General features: G+C 50.1%; 1 protein-coding gene across 3 annotated transcripts in view; it reads right to left on the bottom strand.

Annotated features, from left to right (window-relative positions):
* The window catches only part of LOC118985015 (BEN domain-containing protein 5), a 1,089,084-nt gene that overhangs the window by 173,456 nt on the left and 888,153 nt on the right, over nt 1–27,475 (bottom strand). Inside the window, exons 4-6 of one of the 3 annotated variants that reach the window (XM_037043323.1) lie at nt 18,429–18,577; nt 11,968–12,181; nt 4,853–5,388 (exon numbers count right to left, since the gene is read on the bottom strand). The exons of the other annotated variants lie outside the window; for them this stretch is intronic. Coding sequence (XP_036899218.1) covers nt 5,231–5,388; nt 11,968–12,181; nt 18,429–18,577 — 521 coding nt within the window. The 3' untranslated portion in view covers nt 4,853–5,230. Of the gene's footprint in view, nt 1–4,852; nt 5,389–11,967; nt 12,182–18,428; nt 18,578–27,475 lie in introns of those variants that run through there. 3 annotated transcript variants of the gene reach the window in all.

Genomic DNA, 27,475 nt, shown 5'->3' with positions numbered 1-27,475 from the left:
AGCTTTGGTGGTGCCAACAAACTCAGCATGAGCCCGTTCAGCTACTAGAGATGCTGATTCAAGGCCAGGTCACATTAATAGAGACATGCTGCCCAGGAGTAAGAGGTGACAATCTCTCTGATCAGGCCCTTCCTAGAGCGGTGTCCCGTCCTGAACTCCGCCTTTCAGAGACACGGCTGTGAAAGAGCAACCAGGATAGTAAGAGTATTCAGGTCAGGGAATTAAGACGCATTGACTGCCTAGGTGCCCTACTCACATTATCTTCTATAGCTCTCGACGCTACCCTATGCAGAAGTAATATATCCCCACTTTTAAAATGAGAAAAATAAAGCTGAGAGGTTAAGAACTTGTTCAAGGTCACGCATTAGTAAATGGCCACAGCACTGAAACACAGAGCTGTCTAGATCCAGAGTCTCCGTTCTCTCCTGGGCAGTGTCCCTTGTGTGAGAAATGGTGGGAGAGAATTTGACCTACTTATTAGTCTGCGAAGAGACCTGAGTGTTGCCTTCAATTATGCGAAGAGGTCTACGTAGAGGCATTCTACGTGACTTCAGGGGAGAGCGTCTGAGTGACCTAAGAAGTCTCAGCGCTGTGAATTTTTAGCTCAACAAGAGAACATCAGAGTGGTGGCAGACGCTGGTGGGTTCTCGGGTGGGAAGATGACCCCCATGCCCGGAGGTACACAAGCTCGGTGCAGCAAGGTGTGCTCCCAGGGGAGAGATCAGGGCAGAGGACCTGGAGGTTCGCTTTTGACCCTTAACTGCCATGAGCCTATGAAGCTGCTTGGCTGAAACTGATCAACCCCTTTGAAAGAAGTAACAATAATATCTGTTGGTGTGTGTGTTTGCAGATATAAGAGTAAAAATTACATGTCCCATGTAAGCACATCAGTCAAGAGAAAACTAAACACGGAAAATGAAATTGATTCTACTGGAAATGCTTAGAGGTTAAGCTATTGTTTTCTGTTACCAAGAAACCAAACTCTGGAGAGTTGTGTAGACTCAGAAATAATCAAAGAAAATGTATTGAGGTACTGGTTTTCACCTAAACTGGAAAAATAATTTAAGTCATGGTTACACCCACTATGTGCATCGACTTTGTTAAATATGTTATTCCTTTTGACCCAGATAAAATGACCCCAAGAACATGATAAAAGTATAAAGGAAAAACACTGCACACAAAATATATTTATCAACAACCTAAAAATTCAAGGAAGGAAAAAATGGGCCAGCTGGGTGGCAGAGGGTGGGGGCTGAGGTGGGTGTGCAGGGAACGCCTATGAGTACTGGGTGCTGAACGATGAGCACTAGGTGTCTGGAGGCCCAGAGGCAGACATGAAAGCCAAGGTCAGAACAGGTCAGAGACAAGACAGGAGCACACTCAGGTGAAGACTGAATAGGCACAGAGAGAACGGAGGGGAGGGCAGGGGAGGAATGCCAACACTGACATTGGTGCCCATTTACCCAGTCTCACTGGGACACTTTAGTTACATTCTCAGTCCCCCATAACTAGATAGTATTTTCTGTGCTGCAGGTGAAGATGTCAGAGATCAGAAAGATAAAGGAACTCACCCTAGGGGAGGCACTGGGTGCTAGAGTTGGGAGACGGACTGGAATGCAATGACCTTCTAAACTCAAGCTCACTGCACTACCTGCGTTGGACCAAAGCATTGGACTTTCACAAACTGGCAGCCCTGAGGGTCAGTGCACAGCTGGGCAGCTGTCTACCAGACTATTGCAATGTCTGTCCACCGGGCGGGTGTTAGAGCTGATGGCTGTGGATTTCATGGAGCAACAGGAAACCCTGTTGAATGGAAAGGGAAGGGTAGAAACCTGCTGTATTCTATGATCACAGGCATGCCAAATACAGCCCACCCTTGAGAAAAAGACTAGAAGAGAGAGATCACAATGTTTGCAGCAGTGCAATTTGGAATGTTTCCCCTACTTTCCCCAAAATTTCTATAAAGTGTTTTTTCTTTATAATTACTAAAAAAAAAGGCATAATTTAGAAATGCAGCCAAGAAACCCTTGGGCACATAACAGTCACTAACACACTTTCCTCAGCCAGAAAATAAAAACAGGCCACGTTTTTGCGTTTCGTCTGGCACAGAGGACTCGTCGCCAGGGCTCTGACAGCAGTGCCCAAGCCTCACGAGTCCAGGCCCTGCCGAGTCAGTACTGACCGACCCGTCCTACACTGCTCACTGGCATCGAAGGAAAGGGATCGAAAGGAAGAATCAAAGTGGAACAGGGAGGGGAAAGTCACTGGTGCCTAGGCTGAAGCCAGCTTCGGCATCCTGTCCAACCAAACAGCATTTGGTGAGTCTGGAAGAGTAACTCTGAACAAGGGGTTTGGGAAGAGCCTCAGCTACTTAAGAGAAAATGCATTCTCAATTTCAAATATCCTCAGGCACTTTAGAAGGAGCACGTCTTTCTGAGTTCAGAAACACTTTTTTCTTCATTGAAGCAGGACTTCTCCTAGACTGGTATTACTCAGAAGTGGTGCTATTGTTAAAATGTACGTTCCCGACTCTCTCTCAGACCTACTGAATGCAGCTCTATAAGCCAAAGCCCAGGAACCTGTATTTCAGGCACCTCGGCACATTCTTAAGATTGGACAGGTTTAGAGAATCTTCTAACACAAGATGCACTTGAACATATCTGAATGTAATAGAACCGTGAAGTCTCATAAGTAGTACAATTACTCCCAGTGCCTCCAAATGGCTTCAGTTAGTGAGAACGATTTCCATCAGCTAATTTCTTAGGTTGGGTCCCTCCTTCATGCACCCTGATATTACACAGCTAGATTCTCAGCCCGGACCACAACATCCTGCTCATCTTTCTGGGAAGAGCGAACAGGACGGATTTTGCGCAGACTTGAATTCTACCCCTGCTCCTATGCTGGCAACTCTGGGGACCTTCGCCAAGAAGTTATTTAGCCTTTTCTGGGCCCGTGTCCTCATTTGTGTGGGTATAAGAATGTTGGCCTGGCCCTCATATAACAGGAACAGAGCACCAGGTACACAGCAGGTACTCAAAAACCTCTTATAATAAGTGTGCAAAATTCCCCATCAGAACAGGCTCTTAGGCCTTCCCTTGTCACACCCACTTCTGACTTTACTCTGCCTCGTAAGCTAAGGATAACTAACGGCACATGGCTCTTCGAGACTCACCGAGTCCTTTCTCCAGTGTTGCCTGGCTGGATTCCTCCCCACAACAGCCCCGAGCTATGGATCACTGTCTCTGCTTCAGAAGAAATGAGCTCCAGAGAGCCCAGGGGACCTTCCCAGAAGTGATAGTGTCAGCATTTGAACTCAGATCCCAACATCTGTTACAAGCCCATTCTGTCCCTAACACATGCCTCAAGTATATTGCACAAACACTTTCGCACGTTACAGCATTTTTTAAGTAGAGATTTCCCTGCCTCTGGGTGTATCTCTGCTGTGCTCAGGGAATAGAGGTGAGGTCCAAGCTGACGCACCCTTTTTTCCAGTCTCTCATACCTTCCATCCAGCCTAGGCCCTCGCTGCCCCACACCACCGCACCATTACAGGGAACACACCTTAACCAGAACTGATTGGGCACCAGTGTCGCTGACCTTACTGACCTCATGAAATGGGCTAACCCATGTTAAACACTTAGGAAAGCCCTGGCATATTTTAAGTATCTGTTGTTGCTGCCACGGTCATCATTTAATTACCCACACAGACGTGCCACAGGCATTGTTCTCCCCATTACACTCATAGGGACTCTGAGAAGTTAAGTGATTGGTCCAAGATCACGCCGCTAGTTTGGGGGAGAGCTGGGAAAATACCATAAAAGGAAATTCACATCTACACAACTGATCAGCGAGCATGTAGTATTTCACATTATGGAGAATTATTTGGTTTACTAGGATAAAATTCCTCATAGACACAGCTGCCTCCCTGTCCTGCCCCAGTGACCCAGAGCTGTGGCTTACGGCCCACCAACGGTTTCGTGGTCTAGATGATAACCTATCAGAGAAATGAGAGGCCGGCATCTTCCAACCGATGCCTGGAAGCCGATAATGAGAAATTAGGAAAATAATGATGGCCAACATTTATTGAGCCATATATATGTTGAACCATATATATATGTGTGTGTGTGTATATATATATATATATTTCAATAAATGGAGCGTACTCTCTCTCTCTACACACACACACACACACACACACACACACACACATCCATCCTTATGGCAATTCTGAAAGGTAGATACTAGCTCCTTCTTACGGAATGGAAGAGGTGAGGGTAAGCCCAGGGCAAGCAGGGCAGCGAGGCCTGAAACCCAGGGACCCAGCCCCACACCCTTGCCATTTCCAATATACCGTGCTGACTTCACAGGCATCAAAGAAAGGAAAGTGCAAATCAACAGGAAGATCACATGTGGTTTGCCAGGCTGCACACCAGGCGCCTTTGAGACTCAGTTACTGAATGAGATAAAAAATCGTGTAACTTGCAAGATCGTCTGCGATACAAGATAAGAGGAACGAGCCGACAGCAGGTGGCCTGCCCCCAGCTTCCTGACGGTAACCCGGGGCCACATCTACCATCAACCTCCCCCCCCCCTTTACAAAGATTGACTCAAATTACCCAGGGAGCAGAATCTCTGATCACCTGAGTGGGAAAGGTGACTGGCCCAGAGCCGTCCTGTGAAGTAAGAGAAAGCAACCTGCTGTGGAGACAGCTTTTCACATCTGTAGTCGGCAACCACGTCCCGTAAGAATCTGGCCTCCTTCAGCCTGAATGTTCTGCACCCTCAAAGGACACTGGCCACCTCCACTGTGCACCTAATACCCTTACATAAATGAGGAAAATGCTTGTCTATATCAAAGAATTAATGGAGCTTTATTATAGAACAAAATAGAGGAACAGAGATAGAAGTCCTTGAGTGGAAAAAATGTCCGTTCAAATTCTGGGCTAAGTGACAGGCGAGGTAGAGACACTTTCCGCGCCCCCGCCACAGCGATCACGTTGTCCCCATCCCCAGAACGACACTGGTGCCAGGCTGCTGCCTGCGTCTCCGCAGATCCACCTGCCTCCTCTGCAGTGGGAAGTCCAAGTTCAGAACACGCCGCCGACCCCAGAATTCTATGGCTCGTGGCCCGTTCACCACCATGCATGCTGGTCTGATCCAGATGGCACCCTCGCCCACAAACCACACACCGCGCAAGGAAAACAAGACGGCTTTATGAAAAATCCAAAGTTTATTGCAAATTGTATTTTGCTTCCCTTCGTTCTTCATTTTTACAGGATTTATTGATATCCATGATTTTTTCACAGATGTACTTGTTGACTTTGGAGAGTCTCTGTGCAATTTCCGTTTCGTCCACAGTTTCTTGTGCTATTCTGTCATATAAACACTCTGGACAGGGAAGAGAAACAAGAAGGCCAGGGATTAATGGTCAGTTGAGTACAAATCTTTCTTTGTGGCGGGGGGAGAGAAAATGCACCTCCCGACATACTTCCCAAATACCAATTCACATATCTGGCACGGTATTTTCAAATTTTCATCACAAAATGTACATAGAAAAGAATGCATATATACTGTAAATTTACCCTTTAAAATAATGATAAAACAGCCATGTGCCCACCACCCAGCTTAAGAAGACATCGATGGTCGCTCTGCTGCCCGCCCCCGCCCCACCCTCTCCTCGTCCTCACTGCAAGTTACCACTCCCCTGAAGTTTTGCTTTTCTTCCCTTTTAATGATAACACATATGCATTCATCCTTAAATAACATATTGTTTACCTTTCCCTGTATTTTTTAAACTTTTTAATAAGTGTGCCCATACTCTATATACATCTCTCTTTTTTTTCACTCAATATCACAGTTTTGAAATTCACCCATGTTCAAGCATAGAGATGCATGCCATTCATTTTCACTGACAGGCAGTGTTTTATTGTATGTCTGTCCCACAAGCTGCTGGTCCCTTGTATTGTCAATGGACACGTGGGTCACTGCCAGTGTTCTGCGGTCACAAACACCATGGCATGTGTCTCTTGGGCACCTGGGCAGGAAATGCCCCAGCAGTGGCCCAGGAGCGGCACTGCTGACCTCGGGGTCAGTGCACATTCGACTTCGCAGGGTGGGGCCTAGGCCACGGTTTTCCAAAGTGGTTCTGCTGCCTGGTGTTTCCGGGAGCAGGGCCCTCAAGGACAGTGCGTGGCCTTGTTGGGTAAGCAAGACTCTGACAACCTGCTTGGTGGTGTGAAGTGGGGTCCCCTTGTGGCGACTGCTCATGAGGCTGAGGACAGCTGCTGACACAGAGTCTGCCGCTCACAGGACGTGGGCCTGCCCGGAGCCGGAGCCCGCCGCAGCCCACTCCCTGGCCTGGGACCCGGGGCACGTCGTCACCCCGATTCTCACCCCACGAACAGGGATGACAAACCAAAGTGCGTCTTTCTAAGGCTGCCTTGAGGCATCTGAGGTGAACTTTTTGCAAGCCTTCTTAAAACAGAGGAACACTGCCCCTCCCTGGGTCTTACAATTCCTTAAGGTATATACAACTGTTCACTCCCAGCACTAGGCATACTGCATGGAGGAGGGCAAGATTAAATAAGTATCTGTTAAATGAATGAATCCATTAACGTTTTCCCAGCAAAGCTCGAGGGCACATAAACATTCTGGACTTAAGAAGGCTGGGAAATGCACCACAAGGGCTCGTCCTCCCCGGCAAGACTCTCGACTTCCTGGAACCTAAGCTTCCTCACCCGTAAAACAGGAATGACAACCCAGTCTTAAGGAATTGCTACGGAGGATGAACATAAACCGGCGTAGCAGGCCAGCCTGTGGCAGGTGACCCTCTGACAGATGCAGAATGTCAGCGCTAGAGAGGATCCCAGACACTAACTTGAGCTAACCCAGCACTTACATTCGAGGGTCTGAGGCCCAGACTGAGGGAGGAGGTATGGGTAGAATCCACTGCGGCCTCCCCCAGCTCTGAACCCTCCCCTGGGCGTGCGGCCAGCCTGCCTCCTGGAGCCATTCCGGTTGCAGGCGTGCATGCTGCGGGCGCTCTTTCTCCAAGGCGCCCCCTCCTCCCCACCGAGAGGGCTTTTGCACAGAGAAGCCTTGAAGAGCCTTTATCGACGCTACTCCTTCCTGACCACTCCCAAGCCCACTAATCTTCACTTGTCTTGGTCTTTCCGCGGGGACCCAGACAAGAAGGGAGGGGCTCTGTCTCTCTCCAGTCGCCCTGCTTTCGTCCACCAGCTTTATCCACCCCCTCATGCCAGACCGTCCCACAGGCCAGGGTCTTCGCTCCTCTCTTCTCAGATTTCCCCAGCCCCATCCTCCACCTGCCTAACCCCTAGTTATTCTTCCTCACGCAGCCTTCCTGGAACCCACCAGACTGAGTTAGGAAATACCACTCTGCCTACAGCTCTGTGCTCCCACACTTGCCTGGTTCTTTCTCTGTCAAAGTACTTGTCAGAGTCTAATAACACTGCAACCAAGCTGTCTTCCCTACAGAATGGAACATGTGGGCACCCCCCCACCCCTCCGGCTCAGGGCAAGAAGAAAGTGGACACTCACAGTAACCTTGCTCGAACCCAAAGCAAATGAGGGAGACACCTGTGCTGAGATCTGCTCTGAAGTTCAGGTGTCTGGCTCTAAACCGAGTGGCTGTGCCACCGCTTCTGGGAACCTCCCTGGGTCTGTTTCACGAGCCAGGAAAGCAGGATGTCAAACCAGATAAGCCAGGGACCTTCTAGCTCTGAGTCCCCAGAAGGTAATAAGGCTGACAAAGAAGCAAAAGAGAGGAACGGGGGAGGGAGGGGAGTGGGTGCACGGCCCTGAGCCCCTAGCGTGAGTTGGAGAAGATTCAGGAAGAGAAAGGAGCCTGTGGGGGGCATTTTCCAGAGAGGCCTCCCCAGGACTGCAATCACTGCCTCCTGGGATGAGGGGGCCGAGCGGTCCCTCGGGGTGACGAAGAGGCTTTCATGATGCTCTAGATATCAGTCATCTGCAGTCGCCAGGAATGTCTCCCTCTGCGAGGGAGCATTTGAGATTATTGCTTAATTAACAAGGTTTATAATGGCGCTAATGTGTCCTATTAAAAAAGTTATTAAAATTAACCAGAACTCAATGCTGGGACTCATTTGGAAAACTCTGACACTCTGCAAAAGGTCATCTGACCTTTAATACAGTTTAACTGTCATTCTGGAGCCCGACACCGGAGCAAGCCTGTCCGCCAGCCCTCCTGCGTTCCTTTCCCCAGCAGCGTCCATGTTCACCCCACCCACCTGCTATCCGGTAAGATGTGATTTTAAAATCAGAGAACAGAAAATTCTCACCAACCCTGTGAGCATCAAGGCTTTTGCCATTTGTACATGGCAAATGTGGCTGAATGTGATAAAACTGTACAAAATAAATACAAACAGTTTCAACCCGGCAGACGGCTTGCATGGGAAAAGCTAGTCAAACGCAATCTGGGAGAGCTCAAATAATGAAGCCCCAAATGGGGGTGTCTGGGGGTGGGAGACAGACTTCCAGCTGGTCTGGCTGTAGTGAGTAAGTAAATAAACACTGCACGACAGAAAACCTCTGGGGACCAGGGACGCCTGCCAGCTCACTCCTGCTGGCTCTGATCTAACCAGCGGTAAGGCCTTGGGCAAGTCAGTCTCCTCATTCACTTGCATGGTGGCCAAGCACGTGTGTGCTCAAAGGCTGCAGCTGGACCAGGCCTCCTGGGAGGCAAAAATACAGTAAGAAGAGAACAGAGGCACAAGGCGCTCAGGCTAAGAGGGCAAGGGAGGCTTTCTGAAGGGAGGGTCTCGAAGCAGTGGGACCAGGAAGGACCTGGAAGAAGGCCTCTATGGTTGGTGCCCAGAAAGAAACGGGATGGGCGGTGAGAGACGAGGTCGGAAGGGTCACCAGAGGCCAGGTCACCAGACATCAGCCAGCATGGGGAGCATGGGTTTCACCGCAGGGCCACGGGCACACCAAGGGCAATGGGGACCATGGGCCATGAGCTCGGCCGACGAAAGCTTTGCAGGCTGAGAGAGAAGAGGGCTGGAGACAGAGCAAAGGAGGAGCCCACTGGTGGACAAGAGGCCAGATGGGCAGGAGGAAATCCAGAGTGTGCAGGGTGGGCTTCTCAGTGAAGGAGGAGCGGCCATGTTCCACAGTGCCGGGGAGGAGGTGAGAGGGGCCCTGGGTGCAGGGAGGAGAAGTCACCAGAAACCCGTGAGAACAGATTAAGTGGAGGGCTGGGAGTGGCTTACACTGGGCTTGGGGAAACGAAACTACGGCACGAACCAGGGTAAGCTCCACGTTAAACCAGTGCAGAGCCGGGCTCAACACCAGGCGCTGGGCACCTGGCTCCACCTCCTCTTCCCCATCACACTGCACTGGGAGCTGGCAGGGGAGGGCCTGGAAGCTGAAACGCACTGAACGACCGGGAACTTCAATGCTGTGACGGTCACACTGGCTCCACAGAATCAGCTCACTTGTCAAAAAGGTCGGTAACTTCTTTTCACACCTCAAACAACCATTGGCAAACCATAATCTGAGACAGCCCTCTTCACTGTTTTAAGAGGCGAGTGTTCAACCGAGGACACTGAGACATGGAGGTAGAGATATTTACAAACGATCACACCAAGGGTCTGTTGGGGGACCAGCATGCAGGCAGGTCTCAGAGTCACTTGGTCAGCCCTCGTTTGCCGAGCCCCTCCTGTGCCCAGGCCCTGTGCGAAGCAACGAGGACGTGGAGATGAGTCCGATTTGGCCAGACTAGCACCCGAGGCAGACACACAGCAGATGACTCGCTCCACGTGGCAGTGCAAGGGCAGCCAGTCATTCGAGGGCACCTGGGTCCTGCTGAATCACATGCCAACATGTATCACAGAATCAGAGGTCAGCCACCCACCAGGCGGGCCAGGGCTGCCCCCCTGGGGAGCCTTTATCTCAGGGTGACCCCCCAAATTAAGCTCCACCAGTTCAGACAGCGGATCAACTAGAGGTTAGCTCTGATTGTCTAAAAATAAGTGGCTGCCTAAATCAATTAGTCATGAGTCAGCCGGGCAAGGGAGGCAGCTCGCTATAGTGGCACAGCCCCAGACCAGCATCCAGGGTGTGGCTTAGAATCAGGCTCTGAAACCTTGTAGCTGGGACCTCAGGCTGGTCAGCTAATCTGTCTGTGTCCTGCCACCTTGACCTCCAAAATACACCCAGATATGACCCTCCTTCTCCCTCTCACTACTATAATCTTGGTCCACGGTGCCACCATCTCTCCCCAAAGCCACTGCACCAGCCTCCGAACTGATCTCCCATTTGGTCGCTGCCCAATGGGAAGACCCCCACTGCCTTTCTCCTGCAAGTGGAGTAAATGCAGGCTGCTTTCTGTGTCCTTCCCGGCCCTACAAGACTGGCACTCGTCCACCTCCCTGACCTCACTCTCCTCTCACTCATGACTGTAGCCACCGGGCTTCTGCACCCCTTCAGTGGGCCTTTGCACCTGCAGTTTGTCCCTCCTGCTCAGCAACCTTCAGACCTTCCTGGGGCCGCCCCCTCCACACCCAGCTCGCATTCACACCTCAAACAAACCTTTGCCAACCACCCCAGCTGACACTGGCCTCTGCATCCCTTCCACATCACGTGATGACCTTCACAGTCCTCATCAGTACCTGAAATTACCCGACTTGTTCATGGACATATTTGTCATCTGTCCCAAAACCTGGCACAGGGGCTGCTCAAAATACATGTGGTGGGTGACTGTGCCCTACTTTCTTCACCAAAACTGGACACTTGGAAACAGGTGGCTAGAAACAGCTTCGGAAGCCGGCCCTCCTGGCTTGGACCCCTGGCTCCACCCCTACAAGCTATATGATCTGGGCAAGTTACTCAACATTTCTGTGTCTCCATTTCCTCAGCTGTAAAATGGGTAATGGTAGCCAACAGTAGGAGAGTCAAAAGGATTAAATAAGTTAATACATGTAAGATTATTTTTCAAAACAGAACCATAAAAACAAAACCCAGAACCTGAAACATAGTGGGTGCTCAGAAAAAACGAGCAAGCACTACAGCACCCTCTGCTCCCGTGTGCTCCCCGGCCTGCCTCCGTCCGTCCAATCATCTGCACAGTAACTAGCTGTTCTTGTGTTCCTCTTCCCCTGAGACTGTGAGCTCCTTCCAGATGGAAGCTGTGCCTTATCCCTCTTTGTGTCCTTAGCAACCAGCAGAGGGCCTGGCAAAGGATACGAGCTCAGTGACTGAAAGGACAGAGAGTAGGAGAGACAAAAAAAGAGGGAAGTTGGGGAGGGGGAGGGGGAGTGGGGGGAAGGGAGGGAGGGAGGAAGAAAGGAAGGGAGAGAAAATCAAAGTGTCCAGGATATAGCCATGTCTTTAGGGAGACGAATGATGCCACGTCTCTTTGCCTTCCCCCGACCTCTCCCAAACACCCAAACGGAAACTGGAAACAGTGTCCCTCAGCTGGTCTTTATCTCCTTAACTGCTGCAGGCACAATGCTGGGACTCCACCAACTGTGTTACCCCGCCTTGAACTCTCCTCTCTCTGGACACAACATCGCTCCTTCCCCCTCTCCATGCCTTTGTTCTGGGTGCTTCTGCCTCTGGAGGAATCTCTTTACACACGTGTGTCTCCATGTCTGATCCTTCAAGGCCCAATTCAGTGACCCCATTTGCCAGGAATCTTTCCCCGATTTTCCAGCTAGGGGTCCCCTCCCCCGAGAACTAACTCCCTTGACACGTCATCCCTCTCCCAGGCTGCTCCTTGCACTGTCTTACGTCCACAGCTCACGGGCTGTTAAAGGTGAGCTCTTCTGGGGCAAGGTCCACCTCTGGCCCCATGTCTCTGTGCCCAGCCCGGAGCCTGGTGCGGACAGGTCTCAGTGGGGTTTGCCGAGCTGAATGGTGCCTGATGCATCCCTCGCGGGGTCAGGACAGCAGCTTGGCCCTTGCGTTTCTGCTGCAGTGACCTACCTCTGACGATGCTTAGTTTGTGAGGCGAGAGGGGTGGCTTGGGGACGGCGTCTTTCTTTTTTTTTGTGGCAACTCCTGTGACGCTTCTGTTCTTCAGAACATCTGTCCCCCAGATCATGACTGCCAAGTTCTTTGTGTACTTGGAATCTCCTTGGGTTACTTGTAGTTGGTGCCATTTCTCCTCATCAACCCAAATCCCGCTTCCCAGATGGACCTGAAAGGGGTAAGGACGCGGGCACCTGTTTAGTGGGACAGGATGGCAGCTAGAAACCCTTCTTGTCCTTTAAAAGACATACCTGCCTAACCACACGAGCTTCTTTCCATCAATGCTTAAATTAACTTTTTTTAAGAGAAATAATAACACTCATTTACTGAAAAACGGGTCTTATTCTAGTGCTTTATTCCCACTACCTCAAATCTTCTTGGCAACCCTGGAGGAAGGTGTTAGGGCCCCATTTCCACCCCAGATGGAAAAGCCAGGCCGAGGAAGGGGAAGCGACTTGTCAGAAGTCATTCGGCTGTGAAGCGGCAGGCCCGGACTCTACACTACACTCGCGTTTCACAGGCCGCTCAGAGCCTGACCAAACAGCAGGAGCACATCTGTGTGAGTTCTGTCTCTGCTACACTTCAGAGACCTCTCTGCTTTTCCCGCCAACACCCTGGAACGCATGCCCTCCTAGTGCAGTGGCTCTCGATGTGGTTGCACACAGGGTCACCTGGCCGGCTATAAAGACACCTGGTGCCACAGCCCCGCTCCCAGGGAGTCTCGCCGGTTTCATCTGGGTGGGGCCAGGCACCAGGATGGTGGAGAGCTCCCTAGGGGATCCCAGTGCACAGCCAAGTCGAAAACCCTGCCAGGTGGGGTGGGGAGGATGCTGGCCAGGCCCTGCCACTACCTGGAGCACATTTGTGTAGGCCCTTTCCCATCTCTGGCTTCGGTTTTCTGTGAACTTGAACTGGAAGAGTTAGATTGCGTTTTTAACGTCCCCCTGGCTCAGAACACCTAGGATTCTGAATTAAACACAACCATAGTGTCCCAGTCCGATTCCGGGCACAGAGGCAGCACTCAGAGTTTCCGTGCAGGGTCAGCAAGTGTTGAAGACCCAGCACGCTTGAGCAGTGAGCCACAAGCTCTGAAACTTTTTCTCCTTCCTGGCTCTCAGCAACTCAGAAAACACAGGCTAACATTAGTCATCAAAACACAGAGTTTGACTCTGACACTGTCACTTACATTGTGCTTCTGCTGAGTCTACGGAGGGTGAAAAGGCCTCTGTGGGGCTGGAGGGGGAGGCAGCTCCTAATAAGCTAAACCTTCTAGGAGGAACGGAAAGGCTCTGCCAAAGGTGCTGGCCTTCGGAAAGACCTGAGGCCGCCAGCGCTGCCGGCCAGGAGGTGTCTCGGGAGGAGTTCTGGTCTGACAGACACACAAACACACGCCCAGTGCTCAGAGATGATTAAAGACCTTTCTACTGAAGCTGGGCTTGGAAAGGACGATGGGCACGACACAGTGAGCAGACGGGTCTGCCAATAACACTCCTTCTTTTACCCATTACTGAGGTTTTTCAACCATTAAAAAAAACACAACAGGAACACACTCGCCAATGGCTGTCAGTAAGTAAACAATCCACCTGCCACCTCTGACTTCCTTTTGCTCAAAGATGCTCAGACCCCTGCAGGCCTGATGTCAGACAAGCAGACCTGCCTGTCTTCCCTGCGCCTGTGTGGCGAACGGCAGGACCGCAGACCTGCTCGTATGGCTCGGGCAGATGCGCAACACTGGAGTGAGGTGTGCTGCCTGGGCAACACCAGCCCAAGGTCAAGTCTGGCCTTTTCTCTGCAGTCTGAGCTGCAGGTGGGCAGTCTGTGTGCCAGATCAGGCATGCGGAGGACAAGTTCACTGCTGCTCCCTGCTGGACTTCAAGTCACCTCCCTGGGTGATACTCTGGAGCTACCCACACAAGCTTCCAGAGATGGGGGGTAAGCAAGGGACGTGAACGAGGTTAAATCCAGAATCAGAAACCATAGCAATGGAAGATAACAGGTTTTTCAAAGTCTCTGTTCTTTTCTACCCCAGGCTTTGCTTTCCTATAATTTAAAGAATTTGCTACAGTTATAACAAAAATGTGTCATTTTAGCCAAAGTTCTATAAGAGAAGGGGGCACTAATATTTTTTGAGCACCTATAATGAACCAGGTACTGTGCCTTCAGTTTACTTATCCTCATAATGGCCTTGAGACAAAAACAGGTAAAATTTGTTCCCATATCACAAGCGTGGACAGAGATTCGGGGACTAAAGGATTTTTCCTAAGATGTACTATCACTAAAAGTTGGAATCAAGATTCCAACCCAAATCTGATGCCTTCGAAACCCACACTTTCCCACCTTCCTGCTGTGGCCAGTGTCACGGTGGGAACGGCAGATCCATCTATGTCCAGGCAGTTTTCCCCTGTACCTTCCGGGTCACCCCCCTGGCCAGCACTGGTGCAGTTCACCCCTGCAGACAGGGACCCCAGGAAAAAAGCCACAGGCTGGCCTTCCTGCCCCCAGACCCTGGGGCCCCAGAACCACCCCATGAAGTGCCAGGTTGATTTCCCTGAAACACAGCTCTCCTCCTTTGACTAGATGAACCCGGCAGTCTGTGAAAGACAGAGTTTTATGTCAACCCCTGGAATCCTGAACAAAGTTCCCTGTTTCCTGTCACATCAGACCCCACCTCCTCCGTTGGCTTGAAAGGCCCTTGAGAATCCTGTTTCCAACCAGCCAACTAACTTTTCTTTCTCTAGGATGTCCATCACTCTAAGAAGCTCCTGGATGCCTTCATTTCTCTTTCCTATGTGTGGAAACAGAGAGAGGGTGGGCTCTGGAATCCTCGTGCCCGGGTATGAGTCCTGGCCCTTCTACGAAACGGGCTGAGCACCTTGGGCAAGTCACCCCCCTTTCCGAGCCTTCCTTTTCCCCATTGTATAATTGGCAGAACACCACCCGACCCGTGGAGGTGTTTTGAGAATTCAGTGAGGTAACTTGAGCAGAACATCAGGACAGCACATTTCTAATGACTGTTCCTTCCTCTACCGCCTTCCCCACCCATGTCCCCACTCCTGCCTCTCCCTGCCCAGGAGTGAAGGAAGGGTTATGCCTTCTCTAACCTGCTGACCTTCAAGCCCCAGTCTAACGTTCAGAAAACACTCCTAACAACTCCAGGGCCAAGTTCTATCCCCTCCGAGCTTCTAGCTTAATGAAACCCTTTCCCTGAACCAGCCCTTCAAGGTTCATATCCTTGGGGAGGGGTCAAGGCTTTGCCTCTCCCATCCCCTACAATGTGATGAGGACTACTCTGGACACAAAGTAAGAAAGTGATGATATATTTAATATGCTCAAAGGGCACTGGCTTTCAGTTCTGATGAGCTGCTGTGTCTTGGAGAAGAAAAATCTTTTCTGCCATTCTCTCAAGTACAAGGTCAACTTCACAGCACAGAAAGAAAAGTCCCTAGGTAAGACCAAGCCCAGGTATATGCCGGGCATTTGGGACAAGGGCTCCTGAGGTCAGCAAAGCTCAGGGTCACCTAGAGCAATGCCCAGTTTTCAGGGGCGCTGCAGAATAGACTGGGAAGAGCACTGGCCCGGGAACCAAAATGCCTGGCTTCTGGTTCCTGCCTGCTGGTCTCTAACCTGCTGCACAACTGCAGACAAGCCTCTTCTCTGGATGCGTTCCTTCGTGCATGTTATGCATAAACTAGACTATTTAAACTTTATTGGTCTTTGTGGCTTTATGAGTCAATGAGTCTTTGAAATAAAATATCTTAGAAAAAGAAAAGCAATGCACTTCATCAAAATCAGAAAGTCACTTTTGTGGCAAGCTCTATTCACATAAACCACAGTTCGCTTTTGGACCAAGATGTGTCAAGAGAGGCTATTAAAAACAAACAAGCAAGCAAAATATAACCAAAGACACTGAAATAGAGAACAGGCTGACAGTGACCAGAGGGGAGAGGGGAGGGAATTTCAGGGGAAATAGGGGAGGGATTTAGAGGAACATATACAAAGGATACATGGACAACAACTGAGAAGGGTGGAAATGGGAGGGAGGGGGGAGCACAGGGGGTGGGATGGGATGGGAGTAATAGACAGAAAACTGTACTTGAAAAATAATTAAATAAATTTAAAAAAAAACATGACATGTGGTAGGATGGGACTTGATCAAAAATTGTCTTTGTAAAATGTTTTGTAGGACAAAAGTAGTTTCCTACTAGGAAAGAGACCCCATTCCAATGCTCTAGGCTTTGCAGAGATTAGGGTTTTGCTCTTGCAGGCGAGAGAGGGAAGAGTCAGAAAGGACAGCCGAGCCAAGAACAACAAGGGCCACTTTTGGGACATGGGGCTGCAGCTCGGGGCAGCTGCCAACCATCTCCAGTATGTTTGCTTCCTTTGCTCTCCCTTAGCGCTTTTCCCTGCCTGACTACAAATTAGTTGCAAACAAAAGTCAGGTTAGTAAGACATTGGCAACAACCAAAGAAAAAACAAAATGGCATTCTGCAGATTTGTTGTGCAAGTCATGCGTGAAAAAATTAAATGAGATTTAAGAGACCCATTTTTTTGGAGGGAAAGCAACACCTTTGCAGAAGAAGCCCCTGTCATTTTCAGAAACTGTCCAGCTTTCAAAGCAAGATGCAGACAGATTTCTCTTGGAAGCTACGTTAGGAAAACGCCTCTAGTCGTTCCACCACGTGATCAAGGTGAAAAAGAAATCAAGGAAGAAAGAATAGTCCTTTCTTTTATGTACCTTTAGCTGGGAAGGGTTTAGCAAACTTACTGGAGTCACCAAAGTCCTAAGGGAGCACCAGCCACTTCCAGACAGGGGAGCTGAGGCCTAGGGAACAGAAACCCTGCCCGCGGCCGCACAGGTAGGTCAGAAGATAGAGCTATGCTTGGACGTCAGGCTCCAGGCTTCCTGCGGCCACTCTGCATACCGCCTCTCCCCCGCAAAGCAGACTTTTCAGGGCTATTGGCTGAAAAGGGGCAGCACAGAAGGGTTCTACAGCCTGGCCCATCAGTTCTCCCTCTGCAGGGGAGGAAGCGCCCAGGGGGGAGATGAGGGAATGGCAGCGTACCCAGGAGAGCCCTGACGACCAACAGGCTTCACTTCCTCAGCTTGACAACATTAGCTTTGGCTCGGTCTGGCCAGTTCCGGGGATATCTCTGGACAAACCCAAATGCAACCACCCTTCTTTCTCATCAACCCACTAGGGAACACACGTGGGTAAGGAGAGACCTTCTGAAGCAAGAAAAATGCCCCGACACAGATGATTCTTTGGGGAGAAGGAGAGGTGATGTCTGGAACGCTCACTATGGTGGCAGGGACTGGAACACTGAGACTGAACGTGAGCAGCGCCTAGACCAGGCGCTCCAGCGCACTGCTTCCATGATGAAGCATCTGGATGGTGGGACAGTTTTCTTCCTGCCCTGCTGTGGTCTCCTCATGTGACTTCGAGACTTCCAAAGGCTACTCCATTGCTTTTAATTACTAATAGTGCTTAGGTTTTCTTTCATGATGTTCCCTCCAACCCCCGCCAAGAGTCTAAAAGAAAAGTTGAGGAGTTACACGTGGCCCTGGAACTGTGGGCCAACCACCGCTGAACATTCAGCTTGAATACGCCTGAGGGACGAGAAGCGAGTCTGGTTCCCCTCTGCTTCCCTGGTATGTAGCACAGGGCTTAGAACACACCGACAATTCATAAATGGTGAAGGATATGCATTGACTTGTTATCTATAAATCCGTTCATCTGTCATTCACCTTAGAAACTGTATGCATCTGGTTTCAGATGGGCAGGGCAGTTTTCATCAAACTATCATTTTTTAAATCTTTCTCATTAATAAACTATTTTTAAATGCCAGTTTAGTTTTACAGTTGTTTTGGCCCAATAGTAAAAGAGAGAGAGAGGGAGGGAGAGAGAGAGAGAGAGAGAAAGAAAGAGAGAGAGAGAGAGAGAGAGAAAGAAAGAAAGAAAGAAAGAACGAACGAACGAACAAGCCCCAGTAAAGGTCCACTAGTTACAACACACGGATTNGGTTTCAGATGGGCAGGGCAGTTTTCATCAAACTATCATTTTTTAAATCTTTCTCATTAATAAACTATTTTTAAATGCCAGTTTAGTTTTACAGTTGTTTTGGCCCAATAGTAAAAGAGAGAGAGAGGGAGGGAGAGAGAGAGAGAGAGAGAGAGAGAAAGAAAGAGAGAGAGAAAGAAAGAAAGAAAGAAAGAAAGAAAGAAAGAAAGAAAGAACGAACGAACAAGCCCCAGTAAAGGTCCACTAGTTACAACACACGGATTCCGGAAACAGTTGCTCAGGGCCAGGCCAGGGGGCCGCACAGTCAGGCTGTGTCTCGGAAGCCCCACCGTACTCTGCATCTTTACTCTGACTAAAAACACTTGCAGGGAACCGACATTGAGCTTGAAACACTACCTTGCCATTGTCTAGGATATACTTGTCCATGACAGGTGCAGGAGCAGGGTAATAGGACGACGTATTTGCTTCCTCACTGAAAGTGCTCCGCAACTCCGGCTCGGGCTCGAGACACTCTGACTTTACTTTTTCCAAGTCAATGGCGGGACCTAGGCAGTTAAGAAAAGAGATCTGTCTAGAACTCCAAGGAAAATAAAATGCAAATATTTTTAACTATGCATCTACCAATACATAGTGGCACAAAAATTATATATATTTATATATACTGACTTCTTTGTGTCCATTGGATTCTACTTAACCCCAGGCCTGGAAATAATGTGAAGTGTGAACGTCACAAGCAAAAAGCTGGAAAACTAGAGGACAAGAATGGATGAGACTCTAAGTATGAATGAGATGCACTCTTCTAGGGCATCACTGTCTGAATGGAGATGCAGGGGACTCAGCTTCCTGCGCAGGGAAGAGGTCCTGTGAAGACTGGGTGGAGAAGAGGCCTAATTACTGTGACATGCAAACTGTGCATTTGCCACCCTCCCCCCTCAGCCTACAGGGAAAAGAACAGGCCATAGCAGAGAAACAGAGGTTAAGGAAAACGCCGGAATGCAAAGGCCTCCCATTCTCCAAACCTTGTATCTAGACAGAAGCATTTCAACCAAGAATTTAAAGCACAGTACAGACTAGGCCCCTGACTGCCCAATCCCGCAGCTACCTTGGTTCTTATTTTAATGCAATCAACACAAATTATGTGNGCAGGGAAGAGGTCCTGTGAAGACTGGGTGGAGAAGAGGCCTAATTACTGTGACATGCAAACTGTGCATTTGCCACCCTCCCCCCTCAGCCTACAGGGAAAAGAACAGGCCATAGCAGAGAAACAGAGGTTAAGGAAAACGCCGGAATGCAAAGGCCTCCCATTCCCCAAACCTCGTATCTAGACAGAAGCATTTCAACCAAGAATTTAAAGCACAGTACAGACTAGGCCCCTGATTGCCCAATCCCACAGCTACCTTGGTTCTTATTTTAATGCAATCAACACAAATTATGTGCAGATTAAACAGTAAAAGAAAGCTAGATAAACGGTGGTAGTTTCTATGGGGGAATAATTTTTCCTCCATTAGTTTGTAAAAATGATGGACTATTTTTTACATCACCTATTGTGTCTTGATTACCAAAGGGCAGAAAAACAGGAGAAAAATGAGTAAACAAGGCCGAATGAGTTGACTAACTTTTGTAGGAGAGCAACTCTGAAGGCGGACAGAGAGCTGAGCATCCCGGAAATTCACCCTCTGTAAAAATTTCAGGAGCGGACTGGGGTCAGAGATAGCTGCTTCCATAGCAGGTCCTATGCTGTGCATGTAACTTCAGTAACATGATTTCATGGTCCAACCTCATCTCACCCTAACCAGGGGGACAACTTGGTATAGAGCTCTTTATATACTAAAGACCTGACCAACAATCTGGTGGTGGTTCCAAGTTCAATCACCACATCCTGGACTTTAGCTAGTGGTAGGAAGGCACTGGTAATTTATTAGCAACATTCCTCACGACTGGGCTTCCCACAACAAGAATTCATTCCCGAATTGCCGGAAGCTGCCGTCGCAAGACAGAATCCCTGTACTCTCCACGATTTAAGCATGAGCCATGTACAAAGCTGAATGCAAGATGGCTGGGGAGAACAAAGCATGGCTCATCTTGATAGAATTTAGACCCCGTTCCTGTCTCTGCCATCTTAATTGTGCACCCCAAGGTGAGTGAATTGTAGATGCAGACAGAAGCTGGCAGAGTGAAGGGCTGGCAACATCCTAATTGTTCTGGTAGCATCTCCCAATAGTGCATTCCCTATTCAAAAGCTGGGCCTCGATCTTATTCTTTTCTTTGCCCCCAGCACCTGGCACTGAGTAGGTGCTTTCTGAATGTTTGCTAAATGGATAAAAGAATAAATGAATAATTCCAAAGTTCCAGAAGCAGATGCCAAAGTTTATCCCCTCTCTGGGTGAGATCTCAGGTTGAGTTGCTGTTTGTTCTTTTCTTAGAGCAAGGAAGAAGTAATTACTTCCGTTTCCCCTAAAAGGCATAGCTGAGTTGGCATCTTAGGCCTCTTCCGGCTTTGACATTCAGTAACAGGAAAAAAGGCTGAGGGGGAGGTCCACGCAGCCGCTGACTCACAGGTCATCTTTGGCAAGATCATGTCCTTTCTCTAAAGTCTCCTTTCCCTTCTATGACAGGAAGGGACGATGTGGGACAGGAGATTGAATCCAGTTCAGTTCTGCCTTCAGTCTGGGTCTCTCCCATCCTTCTCCACCACGGCCGCCAAAGAGATCCCCACATGACTATGCCCGTCCTCACCTAGGCTCCCAGCACCCTCAAAAGGAAGTCGCACACTATGCCCTCCTTAAAGTCAGAAAGGCCAGCCTCCTCTCCACCTCTGCTGCTTGCTTCTTGCTCGGGTCCCTCCTATGCCATGCTGTCCCAGGCCTCTGCACCTCTGGCTATATTACTGTCTCAGCCTTGAATGCCACCTCACCTGCCTGCCAAGCCCCCTGGCCAGACTTCAGATGCCTCCTTTGCAAGGCCTCTCACTCTGATCACTGCCAGGCAGGAGGTCTCTGCATTAATTACAAACACAGCAAATTATGTTTGCAGTCAATTGCCAATCCATTGTCCAGGTCGGACTGTGAAGCTCTTCAAGGCAAAGGTGTTTGTCTCTTTGCAATTTAGGCCCCTAGGACAGTGCCCAGCACACTGCGGGCTCTCAGCAGATTCTTCACGACATGAGAGCAGGGAGAGAGTTGTGGGGGAGGATGGGCTCAAGCGGGCCAGGGCAAAGATTCCAAAATAAAGCCTGCTGCTGGGGTGAGAGACTTGGGGGTGGAAGGAGGGATGGGTGGGACGCTGTTCTCCAACATCTGTAACCTCTTCTGCAGCCCATGAAGTAGAAATTAGGTTGTTAGGTGGGAATTGGGACCCTGGAGCCAGGAGAATGAATAACTCAGAGGGCTGTGGAGGGGCATCTATGGGGCATCAGGAGGAGTGAATTCCACCCCTGCAGGCCCCTCCCTGTAGACAGGCTCCACTCGTAGTGGCCTGCCCAACCCTTTGCACACACACACCACTTTTCTTCTTGCTTCCCAGTCTTAGCTTGTGCCATTCCCTCCTCTGGACTATTCTACCCCCAATAATGCCCCCCTCTCAAACCCCACCAGGGATTCAAGGCCTGACTCAACTGCTACCTCTTCCATGAGACTGCCCCATCCCTTCAAATAGGGGTAAGTCAACCTCTCCACCCCTGGGGCTTGGGATTTGGAGTCAGAGTGACTGGGGTTTAAATTCTGGATTTGCCACTTACTGCTAAGCTTCCTCAGGTAGCCAAGCTTTGTCCTCCCCGTGATAATCAGATGCACCCATCTGTTTCTGTGCCTGTCTCCCTGGCTAGACTGAGAGGCCTGAGGGTAGTCAGGGACTCTGTCTTTTTCTGTCCGAGCCCAGGGCTCAGCACAGCATCCAGTTCAAATTCTATCCTCAACAGGTATTCTACACATGAATAATTAACCTCTTTGGTCCTGTTGCCCCACCTGGAAGAAGGGATGACAACAGCAACTTGGCAAGACTGAAGATTCAAATGAATTCACCGAGAATATGATTAATCCAGAATCGGGCACAGAGCGGCTGCTTTGTAAATCGTGGCCAGCCCCCGCCTGCCCCCAGTACACGCATTACACTTGAGGGTCCTAGTTATACCAGTGCTACACGGCAGCTGCTGTGAGCCAGGGGTCTGCTGGTCTTCTTCTGCTCTGAGTGCCCTGCACAGGCCCAGCTCAGAACAGGCCCTTACGCTCCCAGCACACCCACACTCCCCTGCTCGCACACTGGTTTCCCCAGGGGCTGGAGAAGTTGTCAAATATTGAGGCTATTGTACTGGGATCTTCTGGCTCTGAAGGGAAACTTCTTCCTAACACTCTCAGTCACTACTGTTTAGCACAAGTGTTAGCCTGCTCTCTGCACCTGCTCCGTTCGCTGGCATTGTAGGGAAGGTGCCTGGAGCCTCGGCCCCAGCAAGGATGCGGGCCAGCCAAAGGCGCCTCTTGGAAGGGGTTTGTCGGGAGACTTGTGTGTGAATCCCAGCTGCCTGACCGAACCCCCTCACCTCTCTGTGCCTCACTCTCCTGCCTGCAAAACGAGGGTTACCAACAGCCGCCCTGCAGGCGTTTAATGCCTCTGGAGGAGCCTAGCACCGAGGCCGGCATGGAACAGAGGCTCAGGCAGAGGCTCAGGAATGGCAGATAAATGAAGGAATGAACCAGTCAGGAAAGCCAAGCGTTCGGTCTTGCAGAATCAGAAAGCAGTGGAACAAAAAAGCACGTGGCTCCTTTGGGGAGAGAAGGAAGGGCCTCTAGTGCTTTTAATTTAAGAGGGGGAGAAATTCATTGCAAATTTTGGTCGGTTCTACTCCCGATGTTGGCAATTTACATCTCATTACAACAAACGCTGCAGATTGCTGTTTTGCTTTTAAAAATTTCTGCAGCATTGTTCTCCTTCACACACATGTGACCAAATTAGCCACAATAATAAGCACTTGCACTAGGAGACGGCAGCGTACGATCTGGCGCGGATATTTTCAGTAACAAAGGAACTTTTTTCACTTGTGGGAAGAGTAGGAATATAAAAAAAGAGCCTTTTGATCCACTTCAGGTTTATTTCGGGGGCAATGTAGCTCCCATGGAAAGAAATCTCCCAGCTGCATGAAGGAAGCTTTTTACAAAAGCAGAAAAGGCAGTGCTCGTCTTTTCACTCAGTCACCCCCCAACCCGGTGCCCGCACAGCCCCCTGCTGCACAGCAAGGTCTAGGCCCTGGAAGAGGCACGGCTCAGTCCTGGAGAAGACCCGGACTGCACCGGAGACACACTGCTGCGTCGCATGTGGAGAGCGGGGACGGTGGACAGGCACGACGCTTGCGGCACAACAGGGGGTGAATCCTGGCTGTTATTTACTTCATCTCCTCTAGCCGCAGTGGCTTCCCATTCCAAAGAATGGGAACCGTGGCACAGGGTAAGGGGCTTGGCAATTGCTTGTTGGCACAACGAACAAACGAGTCACACCTTTCTTTCTTCTTGTTTATCTTCAATTGGACCAATACTATTCTTTCTGAAAACCTTTCTTGTAAGCTAATGCTTGTGCTACTTCCAGAATGTTCAGCCATCAATTGTCTTCAAAACAGATATGTTTGGACATTGGATACCATTTCTGATTTCTGCTGAAATAGAAAAGATACTAGATAATACTAGACTTTTCTAAAGAAGTATTGAATCCTGCCATTTACTTCTGGAAGTTTCTCTGCTATCCATGTAATTCTAGTTTCTTCATAAATGCAAAGTGAATTAAGTCAAAATTCTTAAATGCACATAGAATACCTACAGTGCAGCAGAGGTCCTCCAGAGACGGTAAAAAAGAAGAAAAGAAAAGGTGACTCCACTTGGTTGAGCAGGACCTGAGCCTGGGGACAGCTACATAACAATGAAGGAGGCCCTCGAGGGTCTTGGGAAGGCTGGGCGCTGGCCCAGACCTCCCTCTGTGAACCCCACACCCCTTCTGAAAGGGCATCGGCCACTCTCACCTGCTGCTGTAGCTACATACCTGCTTCTCAGTCCCATCATGCTCCCAGCGAGGGTGGGGACAAGCATGGTCCCGCTCCTTCAGTGAAAATCTACTAAGTGCCAGTCCTGGGCTAGGCCGTGATTCACAGTCCAGCAGTGGAAAGAGACAGGCAACAGATCATCACCATCCCGCATTGCTAACAAGGGTGCGAATACAGACTTGGGAACAGAAGCAAAGGAGGAGGTACTACATCTGGAGGAGACTAGGAAGTCTTCAGAAGGATGGCTGGATGGGCAGGAGCTTGTTGGGTGCGCAGGGCAGGGGTGGGGTAGTTACCATCATGGAGTTAAAGCAAGTGGCATGGAATTGACCCTCACTGACCAGGAAGTGAGCAATAGGATGATCTGCCCAGACCTGGGGAAGGAGAGATCACCACTGGATCAGTGATCCTGGAAGGCTTCAGGGGAGAGGTGAACTCTTACAGGAACTTGGAAGGGTGAGTAAGATGTGGGGAAGGTGGAGGGGTGGTCAGGCAGGCAGTGGGGTGGGATCAGTAAGCAGTGACTCTTCAGGACCTTCTCTCTTCCCTGTCCATTCTCTGAGTGTCCAGGTCAGGGAGGGCTCGAGCAGGCTTGGCTGGGCAGAGGCACGAGAAGTCGTTCTAGCCTGAGGTCCTGGGCTTGATAGATGCCCCCACAGTGCGACCAGACCCTTGGGGAGTCAGAACCACAGAACAGCAGAAAGGGGTGACAGAAGTGGGCCCAGATCCCCAGTCACAGTGGGGCGGGGGGTCAAGGTAATTCCCCACCTTTGAGGAATTACAGATGCCCATTTCAAATGACACATGCTTTTCCCTGAGAAGGACAGGTGACTGGCACTTATTGAATGTCTTCTTTGTTCGGTACCTTCCATCAAAATACCTTTTATCTTTGTAGGACTTTTCACCCTACTGTCCTGAGATTATTTAATGTCCCCCTGGCTGGAAGTGACACTCCAAGGACAGTCACAGTCTGGTTCACTGCTCTATCCCCAGAACCCAGCACAATGTTCCTGGAGCACAACACTCATTCTACATGTTGAATGAAAGAAATTAATGCTCACAGATGTCCTGGAAAATAGATCTTCTAATCTCTGTAGAGGCTCAGAGAGGTAAAGTAATTTGTTTAAAGTCAGACAGAGGGTGAGCTCTCAAATTGAGGGGTGCAGATTGCGTTCCAAAGACTTCCTCTTCCCACTATCCTACGCCTCCTCAGCTAACTGCAATTTTCAGCTCCACCAGCTTTCACATAAGGCCCAACCTATGGGCCCTCAGCTCATCTCTGATCTTCCCTGACTTTCCCAGGGGGCCCATGAAGAACTCCATAATGGTGCAGGGGGTGGGGCGGTGAGAAGGAGCACTCACTAGGATTCACCTCTAGGAGCTCTGAGCATGTCCTTTGCCAGCTGGTGATCAGAGAAAACTGGGCTGGTTTCTCAGCTCTGATTCTTCTACCACCCTCCCCACCCAACAATCTGGGCCCAGACCGAGTCTAAACAGCAAGGGCGTGCCAATCAGCATGGGCCCGCCCTGCCCTGAGCCCTGAAGCTTCTGCCCAGGCACTGAATGTACATAGATTGGCCTCTGGTCCTGGACCAGAACAGGCTGGGTTGGGTGGCTGAGGGGCCGTGGTGGGAATAAGTGGGAGTAAGACTGATCGCTGAGGGGCTGCTGTGAGTGCCTGAGGGCAGAAGTCGTGGAGAGACAGTTCTGTTGAGTGGCTGATGGCTCCCAACCAAATCAATCCCTGACATTGGCCTTGCTTAATCTACCCTTTAGGCCATGAACCTTTCCAGAGCAGGAATCTTCTGGAATTCATCTTTGCTTAGTGGTTGTTGACTGACTTGCCTGATTCAGAAGCAATGGTAACTCGGAGAGGTTGAGGGACCCCACACCAGGTCACTCCAGCAGGGAGGGTGCCCTGTGCACCACCTGCAGGGGGGCTGGCATGGTCTCTATGCTCTCGCCTACCCCTGCAGTCTCGTCTCTCCCTCCCATCCACCTCTTCACTGGGCAGCCCAGCCAGAAACGACCTTAAGTTCCTGAATACACCAGCCTCTCTCATCGTTCCCCATCTGTTCAGGGTCCCTGGTTGCCTGAGATACCCTTCACTTCCTCTTCATTTGGCTAAATCTGACTAGTTCCTCATTTGGGCGCCTTCTCCGGCCACCTTCAGCACGCCTGCTCATCAAGGAAGGAGCCTCCCTCTGGCTCCTCTCCCTACGCCCCGAGCACAGGCACACAGCAAGGCTCACTCTGCATCCCCACTGTCAGCTGACGAGGTTGTGATGTCTTTGAGGTAGGAAGCAGGTCTTAACTATTTGATTCCCCTGTGCCCAGCACAGGGCCTGGAACAAAATGTTTCCCTACAGGCAGAGGTGTCGGTAGTGGAATGGGCCACACTGGAGGGCAGTGAGTGAACTTCCTGCCTCTAGGGGAATACTACTGGAGGTTGTGTGACCACTTGGCAGGGAGCTGCTTTCTGTCCTGTGTAGGAGGCTGGACTACATGGACTCTGGGACTCCTTACAGGACTAAGGTGCTGAGACTCTTAAGAATTACCTCCAAACAAACTCAGAGCCACCTGGAACAGCAAGAGAGGGTCCTCTGGGACTTGCTGAACCCTGGTGGCTGGACTGATTCCATCCATCTGTCCCAACTAAACATTAATCTTCACTGATTCATGAAGATTGATTTATTCAGAGTTCACATGGCATCGGCATGTCCTATTTCTTCTCTGGTCCTCAGTGTTCCCATCAATAAGATGGGGATGAGAGGTGGGATTAGGCTCTCTTCAAAGAGATAATTTCTATTAAAAAAAAAACTAAGAATTTTCTGGTTGGCATCTTGAGGACAATGAACTTGGCAAGGCTAACACTGTGAAAAAGTGGTGGGCTCTTGGATTAGGCAGAAAATATCCTATCCAATGGCTCCAGAGTCCAGCCATCCCAGAACGCAGTACAGTATATGAAGGGGTATAATCAAGAGGGAGGCAGGAGGCAGGCAGGAGACAGGCCACTGGCCAAGCACAGGGGCCGAGAACCTGTGTGATACGCCCACCTGATGCCTGGAAAAGTGAGACCCACTGAAACCTGGCTCTACCATTTCCTGGCAGTGTGCCCTCAGGCAAGATAACCTCTGAATTTTATTCAATGATCTTATCTACTGCGAAGGTTGTTTTATGTATGAGAAGCACCTACCCTCGGGCCCCTCAAGCAGGTGTTCAAAGAGGCCAGCCCTTGCCCAGAAGGCACACTTGCCCACCCTTCCCTCTTCAGTTTCTCTGACTGGCAAATCCCACAGCAAAGAAGCCTATTACACGGGCACACCCAGCTGGCAAGACCAGCAGGCACGTTCCCATGCTGGCAGTGGAGAAACACTCCCCTGCATGTTCTTGCTGCCTGAGTGGGTAGCAAAAGGACAGT

The sequence above is a fragment of the Sturnira hondurensis genome, unplaced genomic scaffold, assembly GCF_014824575.4.
Source record: "Sturnira hondurensis isolate 20B ecotype Veracruz unplaced genomic scaffold, ASM1482457v3 Scaffold0004068, whole genome shotgun sequence".
Taxonomy (NCBI): Eukaryota; Metazoa; Chordata; class Mammalia; order Chiroptera; family Phyllostomidae; genus Sturnira; species Sturnira hondurensis.
Note: the sequence above shows the minus strand (reverse complement) of the source record. Positions and strands in the feature narration are given on the sequence as shown.